We start from the raw sequence: 20,555 nt of genomic DNA on the forward strand, positions 1-20,555 counted from the left end.
GAGCATTCGAATTAAAATGAGACAGGTGGAAAAGTAGTAAGTAAACTGTTAATAATCTCCATAATTGTTTATAAGTTTATCCCATTGTAAGACAAGACAGTCAGTGCCTTCACAGGAAAATGTTTGTGGGTGCCTACAGAACCACAATTGTACCCATTTGTGCTCCTCTTTGTCTGAAGTAAATCAATGGGCGCAAATGTGTGTGTTCATGTCTCCAAAAATATGGAAATTGCATAGGGGGAGAGTGAGACTATATAGAGGATGTGTAAAGGCTTCTAAGCGAAAATTCTGCAGCATCGTTGGAACAAGAGGTACGCCAGCTCTGGCAAAATCATTATGATATTTTTCTTTGACTGCAAGGACCTACTGCTCATCGACTTCCTGCAACATGGCACCACAGTTAATGCACAGCAGAACGTGAACACTTTGCAAAAATTAAAGCACACCATCAGGTCCAAAGGCCCTGGAGTGTTGACGGACAGCATCATTCTGTTGTAGAATAATCCCCATCCACATGCTGCAAAGGTTGTTTTGTCTGCGCTGCAAAAGTTTCACTGGGGAGCCCTTACACGTCCTATCTCTCCCCATGTGACATTCACATTTTTGGTGGTGGTGGTTAGTGTTTAACGTCCCGTCGACAACGAGGTCATTAGAGGCGGAGCGCAAGCTCGGGTTAGGGAAGGATTGGGAAGGAAATCGGCCGTGCCCTTTCAAAGGAACCATCCCGGCATTTGCCTGAAACGATTTAGGGAAATCACGGAAAACCTAAATCCGGATGGCCGGAGACGGGATTGAACCGTCGTCCTCCCGAATGCGAGTCCAGTGTGCTAACCACTGCGCCACCTCGCTCGGTCACATTTTTGGTTCCCTGAATAAAGACATTTGTGGCCATCAATTTGCTTCAGATGAAGTAGTGCATGCCAGGGTAAAACTGTGGTTTTATAGGTAATTGCAAACATTTTTCTACGAAGACATTGAGCACCTTGTCTCACAGTTGGACAAATGTATTAACAGTTATGGCAATTACGTCTGAAATAATAAAGTTTGCTTACATTTTTCAATCTGTTTCATACTCATTTATCTATAATTGTAGATGTTTGAGTAAGAATATTGAAAATCTTGTGAAAGATGAGAAAGCAAAAGCTTCACAGACCACTTCAGTTATTTGCATAAATTTATTCACACAATTTAAGTATTTGTGTTTATAATGAACTATGCATCTGAAATTGGAAAGCTCTTTCACATGAATAAAAGTAGGTTTTTGACTATACTAACAGAAAATAACACCAATGTCTAGGAAATTAAAATATAGTATTTTCTTTCTATAGATTGGTTTCTAATACTTGAGGAAATATGTATGTAATTATTTGCATGCTGAAGTGCATCATACTTTAGTGATTAATTGTATAAAAGTGAGAAATATTTTGTGTGGAAATAAAGTGGAGGCATAGGTTTCAAGAAGTTTTGCACCTACTTTACATGTTAAATTTATTAGGACAAATGCTGACTACAATAAACTTACATTGATAAAAAATGCTTTGTCTTTGTGATAGGTGTGGATAGCAGTAACAAAGACGTCAGTAAATCGAGAAGCAGATCATCATCTTCTTCATCATCTTCATCTGCCTCCTCATCAGAAAGTGAAGATACGCAGAATAAAACAGCAGTTGAAAGAAAATTTTCAAATATGAGACGAAATATCCGTGAAGTGATGAGTGAAAGTCAACTAGATGAAGAGACTTTAGCAGCTCAACGCCAGGAAATGGAGAGGTTACGGAGAGTACAAGAACAGCAGCGTATTATTAGAGAGGTAATTATTTTTGCATTACTTACTTAAATATTAATTACATTGTTTACTAACCCTCTTTTTTGTACCTCACAGGTTACAAAGAATTTCAGTTTTTACTGTCTGCATTTGCAGAAGCTTTCTGTCACCATTGACATTCACCACTTCAGTCTCATGTGAGTTACAGCTTCTTCGATCTTCTACAGTTGTCTTAATCCTTTAGTTTCCTTGACCCCCCTCCACCCTCCCCTCTTCGTTAGTTTTGTGCAAACTCTTTTCCATTGTCACTGAATAGATGAGCTACCACTCCTACTCTTACAGTGCTCTCAACCTCCATTTCCCCAGCTGAGCCAGTGAGTGTACCAAGGTAGCTGGATTTGGTGATCTGCCCATTGGCTTATCATTAAATTAGATGATATACTTCTACTTGTTCTTGCTGATTACCAGTCTTTATGTTTTCTGCAATTACCTCAGCTGCTTTTTTCTTCAGTTCTTATAACCACTCATTATGCTGCAAATTCAGTTTTTTGGGGGAGGCTATCAGACCATTCATGGATAACATGGTAGTCAGTTGCATCTGTTGCATGAGGCAGTTTGTGATGGTGAACTGATGTACTTTCTCTGACATCCTTCATACACGAGTGAAGATACACAACAAATAGCAACAAACTGCTAACACATAGAAAAATAAACTCCCATCAGATTTCCTGTCACAGAATCCCTTTATTTCTGGTATGTACTACTAGCAAAACAGTATAAAGCATTACTATCAACAAACTCTGCACATTCTGCTCTAGGAACAGCAGCAAATCATATACTGTAGACTTTTATGGCCTCTGCTTACGTGAAATTGGTATTCTTGTAATTAGGCATTGGTGTAAGCCATCTTTTGTGCTTAATGGTGGATCTCATACTGCAGCAGATATCGTCAGAGGTTACGGACATGTCGTTATTTGATTCTCTAACCTAAACATGCTGAGCTAGTCAAAACAGTAAGGATAGCTGAGCAGGTTTATGTTGGTGACTCAGCTAACTACACATCCATTACCTCTGAGGATCTCTCCTGAGGTAGGGATGATACATTATACACAAAAATATACCTTAGACCCTTACAAATTTCTCAGAAAACTGATGTCACCAACAGTAGCAAATTTCTGTCTTCAACCTGGTTGGGAAAAATGGATAATGGTGCTTCTCTCTCATACTTTTTAATTAGGTTGTGAATGGATCACTGTTAGTGGAAACCATATCAGGCCTCATAGTGATTACTGTCCTTGCTCAACTCAGGTTTGAGGGTCACTGATAATATTTTTTCAGGCATTCATAATAACATTGAGCTTCCTTAGTATGAAAATGTTCCTACTAAATGGGATATGGGAAAGTGCGATACTTTTCGTAGTTGACGAAGTTTTGCATATTGTTGAACAAACTACTGCACATATATTTGTAGTGTTTTGTATGCAAACATAAGTGTAGGATTGAGATTGTGCTTGTATTTCTAAAACAAAATTGTAGCATTAACTAATAATATTAATGATAATTGTTGAAGTGCAGTTCAAAATAAGTAAACAAGATTGGAGGTGAAAAGAATGTCTGCAGAAGAGGCTACATACAGGACAAATTCTGACAGTTTCTGTAATACCGTGTGGATTGTAGGATTGCTATTAGGATAGAGTTGCTTAAAAATATCTGAAGGAAAGAATTCACATTGTTTGATAGATTTGTGTGGTCATTATTGATTACTTGGGAATGATCAATATTCTTAATGTAGGTTGTGTAAGAAATACATAATTCTTCCCACAGAAAAGTACCACGACACTGCAGAAAACTAAAAAGTGATAAATCTTTGTTTTATATGTATTTTTGAATATAGTTCATGTTTTTTTTCCATTTTGTGGTGACTAGGTGTTAAAAGTTCATTTATGGTTCATATGTGCTTTCTAACCACTTCAGGGAAAGTGCGTTAAAAGTGTGGTAACCTTTAGATTCATTGGTTCATACATGATTTTTTTTTTCTTTTTCAAATATTTCACTTCTGTATTATGAGGATTGATTGTTCACTTTTTTTTTGAAGTAGGAGCTAGTTTTTAAATTCTGTTCCATTTCTCGAGTAACTTAGCCTTAATCTTGAATTTCATTACCCTAAGGTTCAGCGCCAAATTGTGCTTAATCGCCAAAACAATAAGACTCAGACGAGAGTTATTTCACTACTTCAAGGCAACACATCACTGTTGAGACAAACATCGTCCAGTTCAAGTACAAGTACGACAACCAGCAGCAGCAGTGGCAGCACACAATTGCGGCTTCCTAGTACTGTCCTGGTCAAGCTTGCTTCCCAACAGTCTGGATCGGGCTCCATTCTCTCCACCTCCAGTTCTGGATCTGCCAGTAGCTCACAAACTGCTACTGCAACGAAGAAGGTTGGTTGTTTATATTCAGTAAGCTACATTAGTAAAATAATAATCTACCAGTTATGTGACTGAGTCTAGACTTTTATATGCATTCTGTAGTCTTACTGTCCTCTAAATCTAGTCATCTCGATGTCTACAAGGGTTTCATTAATCAGAGCAATGACTTCAGGTTTATGAATTGCTGCGAGTGCACAAAGAAGCAACGGCAGCAGGATCTCGTGCAATGTCTCGCAGCAGCTCACGTGCACCCGTACATATGATGACACCCTCAGTGTCTATTGCACCTGTCGTGTCGGGCCGGCAGCAGTCAGGAACTGACACAGAGGCTGATGACGATTCAGATCGTGAGGAGACAGCTATACGCAAGGTCTCTGGCAAGCCGAAAGGTAAAGGTGAGTGTTGTGTCAACATTTGTTTATAAACTAGATCTGTGCATTTCAGAAAAGAATATATATTAATAAGGTTATACAAATCGTCAATTACATTTTTACTTTGATTTCAGAAGCCTTTGTCCTTTTGACAGCTTATTTGATTGAAATGCATTAAGATTATTTTAGAAACATATTATGTGATTGAGGACTCACCAACATGTAGTTGATCAGCATCAATATTCTCCTTCCAAAATGAAGTATTTGTGGGGTGGCCACTCAACCTGGAAACCAGGAAAACTGGGAAATACCAAAGAATTGTAAATCAGGGCTTTTTCACATATTTCTGGGATTTTAGTTTGTAGTTTTAGAAAACGTGCTTTTGTAATTTCATACAGATCTCGTGTAAAAGATGCTAAACAATGTTCACGTTACATGCCTCATCAAGACAGATTTTTCTGAGTGGCAAATGAAAATACTCTGTACATGTGAGCCTTCCAACCATATCACATCATGTGAAGAAAAGTATTTGCTCTGCAGTGTGGCTGGCATCTGTTAATTTTTTGAACCAGGTGACATGACAGTATACCCAATTTATGCACTTTGCAAAACCTTTCTTAGTGGTCCGTGCTTCATTATTTCACATCACCATTTTCTTTTCAGTCTATGTTGAAAGATAAGTTTCGAATTTCAGTTTTTTTTGTGTACTTGGTACTTAGACTTTGGAATACTGGAAAAAAATAGGTCTGCGTGAGATATCTCAGGTTACAGTGCTTTTAACCATTGGTACCTGTGGATTACACACACTACATAATGCTTTTAAAGAAGGCTTTCAAAACACTGCTTGGAATACAACAGAGTTTTTATGAGTATCATATTATTTATTCGAGGATCTGTCAGCAAGAAGAACTGATTAAATTAACTCTACTGGTTCCAAAACATTTCCATTTAGGTTGTGTTCAGTGAAGTGGCTGGAAATGTAAATGTAGCTGAGTGAGCTATTTCTATCTTGTCAAATTTATCAGTGTCTGTTACAGATGTTCAGAATCAAAAAGTGTCAGAGACTAGTCATAGTTTTATACTAGTTTTCGAGCACATCCAAGTTAAATTACTTGCCACAAAATTCACACTTTTTATATCTGTTGCTTCACACCTTGAACCATTTTTAAGAGAATTCCAGACGGATTTGTCATTAGCTTCATTTCTTTATGGTGTATTGGCAAATGTTGTGAAGATTTTTATGGAATGTATCATAAAAGAAAGTGTTTTGAACAGCATATCTTCTTTCCTGTCAACTGACCTGACACAGAAAGATAATTTCATTCCTTCAAAAAGTAAAATAAGGTTAAAGGCATCACTAATTTACATATGCTGCAGTTCCGAATTAACTGTTTGACCGATATGAAGATGCCATTACAGAAGTTAATGTAGAAGTCACCATTAAAATTTCGTTTGATGAAGGCAGTCTCATTTTTAGATCCAAATTTGATGACATTCAAATCAGCAGAAGCAAACACTAATTTAACTTACATCTTCGACTTCTGGTTGAGGAAAAACGGCTTTCTGGAATGCAGCCTGCTAATGTTAAGCAAAGAGTTTATTTCACTACCAAGAACAAAAGAAGAAATGCCCCTGCACAAACAAAAGGAAAGTAAACTGGATCATCACTGGATCAAACTTTTAAGCTCATTTGAAGAAGAGGAATTTTCTGATTTCAGATCTTTGGCTGGATATATCTGTACTTGCTCATGGGCGTGCATCATCGGGACGGTTTTTTTTTTGTGAATTCAGAATGCATCATAGAACATGAAAAAGAAAAAAATGCTGATTGTTCAACAGCATGTCTTGGTGCTATTATTTCCTCCGGAGGGATAGCAAAAGTTGAAATAATGCAATGATTGATACATGCAGTGAAAAATGCTCATTCTCATTGTGTGGGGTCACTGGAACACGATATAAAAAAGAAAAAAAAAGAGAGAGAACAAAAGGTAATGGCAGAGCCACTGAAGAAATAAAATTTCTTACAATGAAAAAGTTATAGATATCTGCAGACACTGAAAGGGAAGTGGCATTTACTGAAGAGTAATTTAAAAATTGTGTTCAAGTTTTTCTTTAAATCAGTGTATGGAGAAGATTATATACACATAACAGAATTAAATGTGTGTTAATGTGACTAGTATATTGTTCCATTGAATATTCATTTGTATAACTGTAAAATATAAGGAATTACACTTTCCACATCATCAAACTTCGGATTCAGTTTACTAAATACCAATTCATAAGAAGTCTTCCAAAAAGTGTGTGAATTTTGGATTTGCTTTATGTTGTAAGTATTTTCTCAGAATTTTTGTATTTAAGTAGTAAGTCATTAGTTAAACATAAAATTTATGTGTACGTCGTTCCTCAGCTGTTTTCACACAGTGAATAGATGTGTTATTTTCAATTGTTATCACTGTTTTTGATGGTCAAGTCAGTTAATTTAATCTTATTTTAGGGATCAGTTCGAAGTGTGTGCACGACATATCTTGTCTGATATGTTTTGCTATACCCAGTGTATTGCAGTTCATTTTGCCATTTGACAGTACACTGACATTTCAATTGGCCTGAGTATGTTAGATATTTTCAGTTATGCATTAACATATAAAATGAGCAGTTGCTTTTTTAAAAGGAAATAAAAATACTGAATATTTAAAGCATGCTCAACATTCAGTTTCCACACCTAGAAAGAAGATGTGAGGAAAAATACAGTATAAAACTCTGGAAAAGTCCTCAACAAACCAGGGAAATATAATCAGCCAGTAGAGTGGCCACCCTGATTCATTTCCTTATTAGAGTTTAAAGAATTTGGTTGTTTATCACAATCTCAATATTTTATTCAGATTAATGCAAATTCTTGCATTCAGTGCTTCACAAATGCTGCCAGCAATTATGTTTAATGTATATTTCTCAGTAGTTTTTGGTGAAAAATCTTCCATCAGACTCTTCTTTTTGTTTCTGTTGTCTATCTATTCAAAGTCAATATGAAGGAAAGTCGTAGCTCAGTCACAGAATTTCACTACAGACAATATTGCAAAGTACTTATGAATGTAATCAGAAATGTTAAAACAGCACACAGCACACCAAGAGAACATGGAGCTCTCAGAACAGAATCAGTTATGTGGTATATCAGTTCATAAAGTGGGTGCCTAGCATATTTCATTTCTTTCTTGGGAGAAGGGAACTGTCATTGACTTGCCAGGCAAAGAATTTAATAACTACTTCATGGGAGTAGTTGGGAAGGTAGATGAAAATTTTGTTGGTAATGGTACAGACAGATTTTCATGCAGACACAAAAAAACAAGCGAGAGTGAAATTCAGTCCATTACTAAATTATTTCCTGTAGGACAAAGACTCAAATGACTCTGGCAAAATATTGAACACACTTATGATTGTGCCAAAAATAAAATACCTACAGCCGTCGTTCTGATTTTATTTTATTTTGTTGCTGCCAGTTTCGACACTTCATTGCATCATCTTCAGGCTGTTTTAATGCGGTACAGGTTGATACGATCCCCACGCATAACTCATCAGTTGCCAGCATTACTGGATTCGCAGATAATATGAAACTTTTGTGTCAGCACTCCAACCATCATGAGTTGATGGTTATGCATGGGTATCGTATCAACGTGTACCGCATCAAAACAGCCTGAAGATGATGCAATGAAGCGTTGAAACTGGTAGTGACAAAATGAAATAAAATCATAAGGACAGCTGTAGGTCACGATAGTAAATGGCTGTCATCCCAGAGACGTCGTGCTAAAAGGACGGTCATACAAAAACACTTATGATTAGTGCACTGGACATTACTGCATTATTAAGTCACCTGTGTAATATACCTTATGCATACAGAACATTTTCAGACTGAGTAAAATCTCATTCATAAAGTTGCTTTATAAATAAGCAGAGAGAGAGGGAGAGAGAGAGAGAGAGAGAGAGAGAGAGAGAGAGAGTGAGTGAGTAGACAACTACAGACCAGCTTCTTGTGTACTGGTGTTTGAGATAGTTTTTGAGAAGGCAATATAAAGCAGGGTAACGATGAACCCACATACAAGTAATTTCCAGGCAGGGCTGACAGTTTGGCTTCAGAAAAGGGGCCATCAACAGAAACTGTAATTTCTTCTTTTCCATGTGAGACACTTTGAGAGCTCAATGATAAATCGAGGACATTAGGTATCTTCTTTGATTTAACAAAAATCGTTTGATTGTGTGGACCAGTTTATAGTTTTGCAGAAGTTGGAGCATTATGGAATTGGGGGAAACACACACTAACAATGCCTTTCATATATAGCACAGCAGAAGCAAATGTTACTCTCCAGTACAAATAAACAGGCAACAGGTTTGATTGGGATGTGGCAGTAAAATGGGGGAGTACTGCAGTTTGTGTTGCTGGTCCACTGCTTTTCTCAGTATATATAAATCTTCTGTCAGTAAATAAAATGTTGTGTGACTAGGGCCTCCCGTTGGGTAGACCGTTCGTCGGGTGCAAGTCTTTGAATTTGATGCCACTTCGGCAACTTGCGCGTTGATGGGGATGAAATGATGATGATTAGGACAACACAACACCCAATCCCTGAGCGGAGAAAATCTCTGACCCAGCCGGGAATCGAACACGGGCCCCTAGGATTGATATTCTGTCACGCAGACCACTCAGCTACCGGGGGCGGACCTTCTGTCAGTAAACCCAACAGATTCGAAAACGTCTATTTGCAGATTACCCTACTGTCATTGTCAAAGAAGAAGTGGGATATGATGTAAATGTTTGCGGCTGACAGAGAACACAAGGTCACTTTAACTGTAACAAAACACAGTGAACACATTTTCCTGCACAAAACTTTTAACATTCCTACTGCAAAAGAAGAGGAAAAGCTTTCCTAGAAGTATCACATTCAAAATTTTGTTCAGAAATAGTGCTGCTGTCTTCACAATAATATTAGTCTGCACTGTTGTTGGTACTCAAATCTGAAAGCTTGTTTATTTGTCTTACTTTCACTTTATTATGTATGTTGATCTTATGTTTCGGAGAAACTCTGTGCCTTCACAAAGAATATTCTTAGTGGGGAAAAGCGTAGTCAGAATGATTCCTGGTATGACTTCACAAACTTTCTACACACTGTTTTGGAATTTTAACTCTGCTGTCAGTGTATGTGTAAACTCTTGTTTTATTTGTGCTTAATAATTCACTCAATAAACATTAGGCAGTAAAATGATCTGTAGTAAGTTAACACTTTCTTATCCATTGTTCAGACAGGTGTGTAAGGTTTGGAATGTTTTAGCAGAGCTAAATTGTGAATGTGACACCTCATATTTCGAAACAAAACTTGGGAGGCTTTCTTAGGAAACACACCATTTGTTTGGTGCAGTAGTTCCTCAGAGTAATTCAGAACCTTTCATTGTAATTTGTTACTAATTTTGGTATCCTGTTTTTCTTTTTTTTATGAGCATTTTTTATTTATGAAGTGACTCATTCCACACCAGAGTAGCTTTGGCTCATACGGACAGAAATACTTTTTGTCTTTCTTACACATGCTCTGTTATAGTTCGTTTGTTTGGAGGTTGTTCAGTAGTTTTCTAGTTATATCATTTTTCAAGTGAAATGGGTACACGTGGATTGAGTGTGTGTATATCCCAGGTTTGTTTGAGACAGCACAAGACTGCAGATTTCAGTTGATTCATACACCCCATATTGAGGTAACCAAAGAAGCAGCTAGGTAGCTTTGAAATTTATAGCATGTAAAATTAACACCAATAAATACAGCTAAATGGAAAGGAAAATAGTAGTTTGTCATGTTTGTCAGTGGTCTAACCATTGACACGGTCTCATCATCAGTCTTATAGTCTAGTAGCTCATGGCAGAAAGGTGCACCTATTTTATCCTACTCGTCGTTGTTCTTGACAACTTAACAAAAAATGCTTGCTGCCATAAAGTTTTTATTCAGGAACGTATGGTGCCCACTCAGTTTCAAACTTGTCATGAAATGTAATGTCTGAAAACTGCCTTATACTACCTAAAACTTTATTATGCATCATTAGCAATATAAGTTGTTGATAGAAAACTTTGGCAAGTCTCTAACTGGGACTAACTCCGTCAGCAATGTTTCAAAGGTGTCAAACAATGTGTATGGCGCTATCATCTTGCACTCTTTGAAACCTTTGTCTTTTACTTCATTTCCATCATATCACACTAAAAGAATTAGGAAACAGAAATTTTTTGGGACCTGGAAAGTCACCAAAGCTGTAAGTGGAAATGCACATGCCATGTTTTTTCATTCCAGTTTTTGTTTATATAGATGTTGTTTTACAAAAAAACTAGAATAGTAATTTTCACAATAAGTAAACGTTTTTGACTTATCTGTAAAAATATGTAATAATTAATTGCTCTCACCCCCACTAGAATCACTCTGATCATTACTAGAACTGCAAAGGCTTTCACTTTCTTCTTTGCATACTGTTTCTGAATCTTCTGCGAAAATATAATTATGAAAAATTAAAGATATGTATGAAACAAATATTCATAACTCTGTTATGTGAAAATATTTACCTAACTGTCGACCGGATTGAATGACAAAATAGTTTATTGAGGTCGGTATTTGGTCCCCTCGAACCAGTGGCATTCATATAAATTATTAACTTCTAGCGATCCATTTTTTAAAGGTGACTGAAGTGTTGGGCTTTTCAAATTAGCATTTCTCCATATACAGTAGATATATGTAGCTCTTTCAATTTGTTGGAAAATCTGAGGTATTAGCATACCAGGTTCTAATTTTGAAACTATCGCTGGTACTTCTAAAGCTATACATTTTCAAAAAGGTTTATAATTTTGTTTCATTAATGCAGCTGAGATTTTTGAAACTGTACAGATGGCATACAAAGTTTTCCAGAGTTTCAGAAACTTCAAGTTCCACAGGTAAATGGCCTAGATTTTTTAATGCCACTTGATATTTTTCTGTATTTATCTATATATTAAAGTGCCTTTTTCTCCCTTTTCTGTAAAATACAAGGTTAAAATTACACCCGGTGAATGTGTAACCAGTAGCAAGTGTGCTACAAAACAACTCTTCCTGTTTCTTGTGTAATTTAGTGAAGTTGATCTATCTCTGTGTGTTTCTCCCACCTATTTCCATTCAAATAGTGGAACTGCTTGTTGCGTTGGCTATGTTACGTAACGTGACTGTAAAAAAATTAGTTTCTGAATAACAAATCAAAACACTAGAGTCACTATTAATATTGCATGTGTGATATACAATCCCAGTGTCTGCTTGTTCGTGTGCACTACGTTCAAAATTGTCTAGTACCATTTTTACAATTCATTCTTCAGATATGTGGTATTAATAGGATTTATCATAATTGATTTTGACTCGTTTCATACCAAGGAATGGTATTATTCATTGTACTCCCAATGATTACTTAAAAAATTAACAAATGCTTCCTTGAATTCAATGTTCCTCAGTTCCATGCTGAAATCTGGAGGACGATTTTGATCAGCTCTGCTGTTGTGGCAGTCTTGTAATTCATCTGTTTTGTGAAGACAGTGCTCCATATCTTCTGTGGAAGGCATTTTGTGCCAATAAAAATGATAGTGATACCATTTACCTAATATGACATTATGATTTGTAAAACTAGTTGAGAAATAGAGCTGAAAGTTTGTTGCACATTTTTCATGTAATGTAAATGAAAAAACCATCAATTAAAGTAACACCAAAGTGGCTGGTGATGTTTTTGTTGATGCCCCTTCGAAGCACTTTACAAGACCATATTTCTCTGTTTTACCCTTTGCCCTGTCTCACAAACACGCAGACAAAGGTACAGGTATTAATGTTATTGTTAATAGCAATATTACATTGTAAATATTAAAAGATAAAATTATATTAAAATTTGTTTCTGAAAGTCAACTAAACTGTAATAGTATCAATTTACTACCTAAAGCGACAGATGAACATTTGTGTGGTACCGGAACTTGAATCTGAATTTAATCTGAATTTCTTGCTTATCACGTGCTCAGATAGCCTCTAAGTGGTAAAGCAACCATTTGCGATAATGGGAAATCCGGGTTCGAGTCCCAGTCCGGGGCTGTTCTCATATGTTGTTTTAAGCAGTACATCTATACATGTTACAGTTACGTTGAATTTCAGGAACAAATTTCAATATTTGAAACTGTTGTTCATCATCAAATATAAATATAAAATTATATTAATAATATACATTTGTTTTTATCATAAATATTTTAAACACTCAAACTTGGAATAAAGGTATTGCATAAATAAAAATATTAGAAGAAAAAACAGTAAACAATTAGTGCATTGCAGATCATGCATCATGCATCGTGCGCTCATTTTCATTTCCAGCATTTCTAACTCTCCAGGTCCAAAATAATTTTTTTTTTCTAATTTTTTGGGAATAATATGATGAGAAATGAAACGAAAGACAAAGGTTTTGAAGTGTGTAAAATGGGTGCACCATATACATTTTTTGACATCTTTGTAATGTTTCTGATGGTGTTGCACCCAGTTAGATACTTACTGACTTCTTCTATCAACAATATATATTGCTAATAATGCATTAAGATTTAGCTAGAGTCTTTCTTTGTCTTGGGCTTTCCGACTATTAGGGTTCGAGCACTGGATGCCACAATATTGATCTCACCTGCTACAGGTGGGTGAATAAAGATTATTATTTGACCAGGGCTTAAATTTTTCTACCTGTTGTCCACGTTAGGTTGCTGCTTCCCTCTTGTTCTCCAGTTACTACACTCCACCTTTTTGAGATATTACAGAAATGTTTTTGACAACTCTGGATTGAGCACAAATGTAATTAATGCAAAACCCAAATCTGGTAAATATCAACATATATTGGTGCTTAAAATGAATGTCTCTGAGTATACTGTTCACAGAACAAGTTCTTCTATATTGTGTTAATGGCTATGTGTAGATTTATGTTTCAAGCTAATTCTGTAAATTTTGAAGGAAAGGTAGTTGTTACTCTCTGATTACCAAGTGACTTGCACATTTTTTGTGCAGTAATCCTTTTTTTCCGTAAGTAATGAGAAATTAATCAAAAGCTCTTATTTTCAGATGTTGTTACAATCAGCAGCAGCAGTGATGATGATGATTGCATATTACTATCGGAACCTTCCAGTGGAGATGAAGCAGATCCTGTGGATGATCCTACTAACTCAGGAATGCATACAAATGACCTTTACAATGTTCCTGATGAACAAGGCCGTGTTCTTGTGAATGTGGGGCATCCTTCTACTGAGCCAGATATTTTCCTGGCACCGCAGATTGCCAGAGTCATCAAACCACATCAGGTGTGCAGCTCCAAACCATCTTTTGGTTGTTTTATAGCACGTATATGTAAAAAGTATTCGGGAATGTTCATTGCTGAAAGTTAGACATGTTTTTCCATTTATTTAGAATTCTTTTAAAGATAATTAATCAGTAGAATTGTGAGAAACGGAATGCTGTTGGTGAAATGTACGTCACATGAGAATTTGTGAATGTGTGCTTAGAAGGGGACATTGGAACGTTGTTTCATCTTTGAATATCTTCGTTACTCAAGGATATTATAATAAAATGAGCATCTGCTCTAGAATAACACTACCAAAACATTCTTATGATACTTGTAGTGTATGAAGTTCATTTACAAACTGCGAATGAGATTGTACAACAGCTATACGATTTACTAGTAACATGTGAAAATTTATGTTGTACCAGAACTTGAACTCAGATTTCCCACTTTAAGTGAGCAATCGATTTGAGTGCCTTGACCATCCGAGCATGCCTTGAGGACCGACCCAAACTTCCATATTTCCTACCCATAATGCTCACACACAAATAGTGTGAGTTTCACACACAGATAGACATTATTTTGCTCATCATATTGCCTTGCTTGGCACGAAATACAGTAGGGCAGTGTCTGTATTTGACAGTGTTTGTGTAGTTCACTGCAATCTTCCTTTGGACATGCATGTATGAACATTGCATCAATCTCTACAGACACTGTAAAGTTCAGACACTGCCCTACTGTACTTAAAAAGCAGTTTTAAAACCAACTTTCAGATGCCCATGCAGTAGAACACTCTGTTTCCAAACCAACTTTTAATAAATTCACAGCTTTAGCAAATGTTTGTATCATCAAAATAAAATCATCACATAAACATACAAGATTCACAAATAATTCAAAAGTTGTTTTTATAGCAAAACTGCTTACAGTTAAGTGCACACAAAAAACCTTCAGTAAAGGTCATATAAGATACTGTTAATCTCTTACCCTTTTTCTTACAGAATGCTAAATGCAAAGAAATCAATGTAACAGGGAAAACTATTACCTTTCATGCAGCTATTGACACGGTATTGACAATGTTTGATAACTCTTCTTCCAACAGTAAAATGAATATACCATTCTCCTATGACAGTCAGTGCAAGATTTTCATTGTTTTCAGAAGATTTATGTCAGCAGTTGACTTAGAAGTTAAGCAACAGTTGCTGTCCCTTTAAAGTGCATGAGGTGACATGTTCTTAATTACATTCTTTTGATAAGACATTTGTTTTACTTATGAGAGCTGTGTGTGGAGAGAGTTTTGGTTCTGTTGGTCTACTCCAAAAACAACCGCTGAAACAGTTTTAGGTACTTTCAATACAGAAAGTCCAATATTTTGGGATAAATATATTGGAATTTGTGTAGATAGTGCTCATACAGTATCTTTGGTTTGTACTGGTTACAACTAAAAGATAAAGCTGTGGCTCAGGAAACTTTTAAGCACTCGCTGTATGATGAATTGGAAGGCTTTTTCAGCAAAAGAACTCGGTTAATCCATACATGAAGGGATACAGACTAGGGAGAGGTTTGTGAACACGAAACAAAGCTTCTGAAACTGGGAGTGTTTAAGATCCTATTTGAGCAAGTGGGTGTTTAATACATCACCTCCTCCTCCTCCTCCTCCTCCGATTTTAGATACCTTTCAAAAGGCAAGGTATTACAGTGTGTTTGTGTTCAGGCAATGTGTGTTCTTTTTCATGAGGGGAAGACCACCCTGTAACAGTTTCAAGAATATTGATTTTTGATTAAAATGATCTATCTTACTATAACCTCAGCGCGTAACTTTGTCACTTTTGGGGGGAAAACACCTGTGTTCAAAATGACATTTTGGATATGTTCCCTACTCTTGTCCATTGTTTTCAGTGTGTTTGAAAAGTTGCATTCCTGATCATCTAGTGGTGTTAAAAATTCATGATATTGGATTTCCAGTCTATTACATTATTTTTCTTTGCCCTTTTCCCCGTTTCTACACAGGGTCAGCATTGTTACACAGGTTTTGGTAATGTCAGTACAGTTGGTTACAGGAAGTTCATTCTGACACTCTGACACTGCCACTCCCCCCAGGGCAGAATTTGTGAACCACATGTGTCTGCATCTAGAGTACATTTTGTGTTCAAGTGTGAGAATGTTTTCTAAATGTTTGTGTAGCGTGATATGAGGCGAGACAGGGCTACCAATTTAATATTTACCTAGTTGGATGTGGAAAACTGCCTAAGAAACTGCACCCAGGATGGCCAGCTCACCAGCGCTCATCGATAATCTGCGTGACAGATTCGCTCTGGGGCAGACTTGTCTCCCCGAAGTCTACAAATCTCTTATTTTGTTGCTCCACATATTAGCTAGAAAATGTTTCTGACTACATCTATGAACATATGTGCCGAACAACTGATAAATTTTAATGACTGACCACACACACACACACACACACACACACACACACACACAATGTACTCAGTCAAGTGCAAGAGTGGGCAGGAGTTGTAGATTCAGAAAGCTTGGGAACCTCTGCCATATTGGGTATCTTCCACCAACAGTTAACATCAGTACATAAATTTGATGAGCAGATGCTCTGCCAAAGTATTGCAAAGTTTAATTGGCACTATTAGACCCTCATAAACATTTATTATGCTGACAAAATCTTAAACGACGCACTGATAATTTGCGTTATAGTCTTTTAAAAGACAAGCTAAAATCAATCGGTTCCTGTCCATAAAATATTTTTGTTGAGTTTTATTTTTAGAAAGTTCCAGTTCCTTGCATCATCCAATGTCAGCTTCCACAAGCCTGTTTAAAATCACCAGGAGATCTAGTGCATGCAGGAGAAAGTGTTCACAAGGAATAGAATATTGTGGAGTCTTCTTTTTGGTACACTCCACTCTTCCTGTAATGAGGTTTACTATTTTGGACGGTATTTAAATTGAGGGTTATCTTTTTAATAATGGATTATTAACCATTTCATTGTCAATTTTATTTTTCTGTTGAGTACTTTTCTACTGTAGCTACTTCTTGGTATGACCTAGTATTGTACATAATTTCAGGGCTGCAGTGGTACTGAGTCCTTGGGGGAAGTTGGGATATTTTTGTTCGAAATATATGCAGTCTAGTGGTAATATTTTGAGAAATATCAACTCTCACTTATGGCAAAATATAATCCACAAAGTATGGTAAACAAAATGCAATGTAAAAAAAGTCATGTATATAATAATGCAAAATACACTCCTGGAAATTGATATAAGAACACCGTGAATTCATTGTCCCAGGAAGGGGAAACTTTATTGACACATTCCTGGGGTCAGATACATCACATGATCACACTGACAGAACCACAGGCACATAGACACAGGCAACAGAGCATGCACAATGTCGGCACTAGTACAGTGTATATCCACCTTTCGCAGCAATGCAGGCTGCTATTCTCCCATGGAGACGATCGTAGAGATGCTGGATGTAGTCCTGTGGAACGGCTTGCCATGCCATTTCCACCTGGCGCCTCAGTTGGACCAGCGTTCGTGCTGGACGTGCAGACCGCGTGAGACGACGCTTCATCTAGTCCCAAACATGCTCAATGGGGGACAGATCCGGAGATCTTGCTGGCCAGGGTAGTTGACTTACACCTTCTAGAGCACATTGGGTGGCACGGGATACATGCGGACGTGCATTGTCCTGTTGGAACAGCAAGTTCCCTTGCCGGTCTAGGAATGGTAGAACGATGGGTTCGATGATGGTTTGGATGTACCGTGCACTATTCAGTGTCCCCTCGACGATCACCAGTGGTGTACGGCCAGTGTAGGAGATCGCTCCCCACACCATGATGCCGGGTGTTGGCCCTGTGTGCCTCGGTCGTATGCAGTCCTGATTGTGGCGCTCACCTGCACGGCGCCAAACACGCATACGACCATCATTGGCACCAAGGCAGAAGCGACTCTCATCGCTGAAGACGACACGTCTCCATTCGTCCCTCCATTCACGCCTGTCGCGACACCACTGGAGGCGGGCTGCACGATGTTGGGGCGTGAGCGGAAGACGGCCTAACGGTGTGCGGGACCGTAGCCCAGCTTCATGGAGACGGTTGCGAATGGTCCTTGCCGATACCCCAGGAGCAACAGTGTCCCTAATTTGCTGGGAAGTGGCGGTGCGGTCCCCTACGGCACTGCGTAGGATCCTATGGTCTTGGCGTGCGTCGCTGCGGTCCGGTCCCAGGTCGACGGGCACGTGCACCTTCCGCCGATCACTGGCGACAACATCGATGTACTGTGGAGACCTCACGCCCCACGTGTTGAGCAATTCGGTGGTACGTCCACCCGGCCTCCCGCATGCCCACTATACGCCCTCGCTCAAAGTCCGTCAACTGCCCATACGGTTGACGTCCACGCTGTCGCGGCATGCTACCAGTGTTAAAGACTCCGATGGAGCTCCGTATGCCACGACAAACTGGCTGACACTGACGGCGGCGGTGCACAAATGCTGCGCAGCTAGCGCCATTCGACGGCCAACACCGCGGTTCCTAGTGTGTCCGCTGTGCCGTGCGTGTGATCATTGCTTGTACAGCCCTCTCGCAGTGTCCGGAGCAAGTATGGTGGGTCTGACACACCGGTGTCAATGTGTTCTTTTTTCCATTTCCAGGAGTGTAGTTGCTGCACATTGTGCATATGGTTCTCAATCTTGTCTCCATTTGTTGTTTGGAATACCTCACACATCTCCATCTGGTACTGCCTACAACTAGTTAGTGATCTCCAACATTTAAGAAAAGTTTTGGAGGTGCAATACTTCAACCAGACATACTCTTGTTTTTGTGTAGGCATTGGCCTTAACCCTCATTATAATCTGCTCAGCAAGAGGAGTGAGATATTTTGTGAATCTAAAACAGAAATCAGCAGAACTTTTTTTTTTTTAGAAATGGCTTTCCTTTACCATCTTTTGTGACACTGATAAAATTTGTGTATGTGTTGTTGATGTCATCTGCGATATTGACACTACAAATAGTTTTAATATTGAATCCATCTTTACATAGTTCTATGGAATTCTGTTCTAGCAATAATTTGTAACCACCTTGCGGTACATATTAGTCTCTCTCTGGTAGTGAAATGGTCAAGACTTTGATTCCATTAGGGTGCTTCTTACAGAGTTGTGCTCTGTGCTGGATATAACAGATAACTCCATCAGTAATTCGCTAGAGTTAGTACAAACCTTAGTGCAGGTGCTAGAGGCAAGCTTCTGTGGCTTAGTTAGTGGAAAATGAAAAGTTTAGATTAAAGGTCAAGTCCAGCATGCATTTTTAAAATATCAACCCTTGACAGACGGACTTTCACATAACTTTCAGAACCAGAGTGTAAGTAATGTCCATATTTTGTACTAAATTTAGAAAAGAGGAAAACAGAAAGAGGAAAAGTGAGCAGTCACTGTAAATGAATTCAAGATTTCCATGGAAACTGGAATTGAGCTCTTCTTCCTTCGTGTAGACACGTGATTAAAAGGGTAACAAAAAGCAGTGCATTATGATCATAATGTCACACTTGTGTACAGTGTACAGTGCACAGTGCAGTGCCACAAAGATGCCGTTTGGACATTATTTTGCAGGGTAGAAGCCACAAATGCTTGGAAGCATGTCTGACACAGACCACAGTCTCAACGTCATTGAGCGTATTATGAAGTGTTATTCCAATGCTTTGGAAACCATTCCAAGAGGAAGGAAATATTCATTGTAGGTACGTACAAGGTTGACTGAGTAACTGATGCACAGCTAGACTCATGTATGGTCTTACCTGACCGCCGAAATCCTGTGATGCTAGCAATTTCATTGTCCTAATAGGCTCAGAAGTTACACTTTCCCAATAAACTGGGTATCTAATTTTCTGAGCAATGGTCTCTATGCGAGACACCTAATAAGGTGTGCCTCGTTTGTGGCAATACAAACATGAGTCAGTTTGTTATGGAGTCAACAATACCAAGACTGGTCTGTGAATGAGTGGTAGAATATATATCTTTGTTAGTGTTCAGAAGAATCTTTTAACGCTCATAGGGTTAGTGTGATGTAATGCAACCAAATGTGTTAGGATGAAACTTCACGGGTTGGTAGGTTGTGTGATGTTATTTGAGTGATTACTAAATCAGTCAAATTTGCGAAGTACATGGCAGTCTGAGCCCGCTTATTACTATGACGTTGCACATCCTCTGGCCTGGGTGTATGCGCTGATTCAGTTGGGAAGGGTGTCATAAAGCCATTGTATGATCTCGTGAGGCAAGCTGGCTCACAGCTGTTATAATTGGCCCTTGATGTAATAGATACAAGCAGTCGGACAGAGTTAACGTCCGAGCTGGTCCCGCATCTTCTAGTGACGAAAGATTTGTGGATCTTGCTGGCCATGGGAGTACCTCAACATCACACGTACAGTTCACAGAGATACGTGCCATATGTAGACAAGCATTGTTTTGTTGAAAAAATGACACCAAAATACTGTCACATGAGAGGCAACACATGAGGATGCAGGATGTTTGTGATCTACCGTTGTGCTGTCGAAGTTCCCTCAGTCACTGCCAGCCATGACCTGAAGTCATAACCAATGGCTTCCCACATCATAATGCCAGGAGTAGCAGTGCTGTGCTTTGCAAAACATTGGAAGGGGGTCACTTTCATAC

General features: G+C 38.2%; 1 protein-coding gene across 1 annotated transcript in view; it reads left to right on the forward strand.

Annotated features, from left to right (window-relative positions):
- The window catches only part of LOC126249181 (uncharacterized), a 511,658-nt gene that overhangs the window by 317,404 nt on the left and 173,699 nt on the right, over positions 1-20,555 (forward strand). The window contains exons 5-8 of the mRNA XM_049950836.1: positions 1,554-1,810; positions 3,934-4,206; positions 4,367-4,589; positions 13,673-13,908. Coding sequence (XP_049806793.1) covers positions 1,554-1,810; positions 3,934-4,206; positions 4,367-4,589; positions 13,673-13,908 — 989 coding nt within the window. The remainder of the gene's footprint in view (positions 1-1,553; positions 1,811-3,933; positions 4,207-4,366; positions 4,590-13,672; positions 13,909-20,555) is intronic.

Source organism: Schistocerca nitens, chromosome 3 (assembly GCF_023898315.1).
Source record: "Schistocerca nitens isolate TAMUIC-IGC-003100 chromosome 3, iqSchNite1.1, whole genome shotgun sequence".
Taxonomy (NCBI): Eukaryota; Metazoa; Arthropoda; class Insecta; order Orthoptera; family Acrididae; genus Schistocerca; species Schistocerca nitens.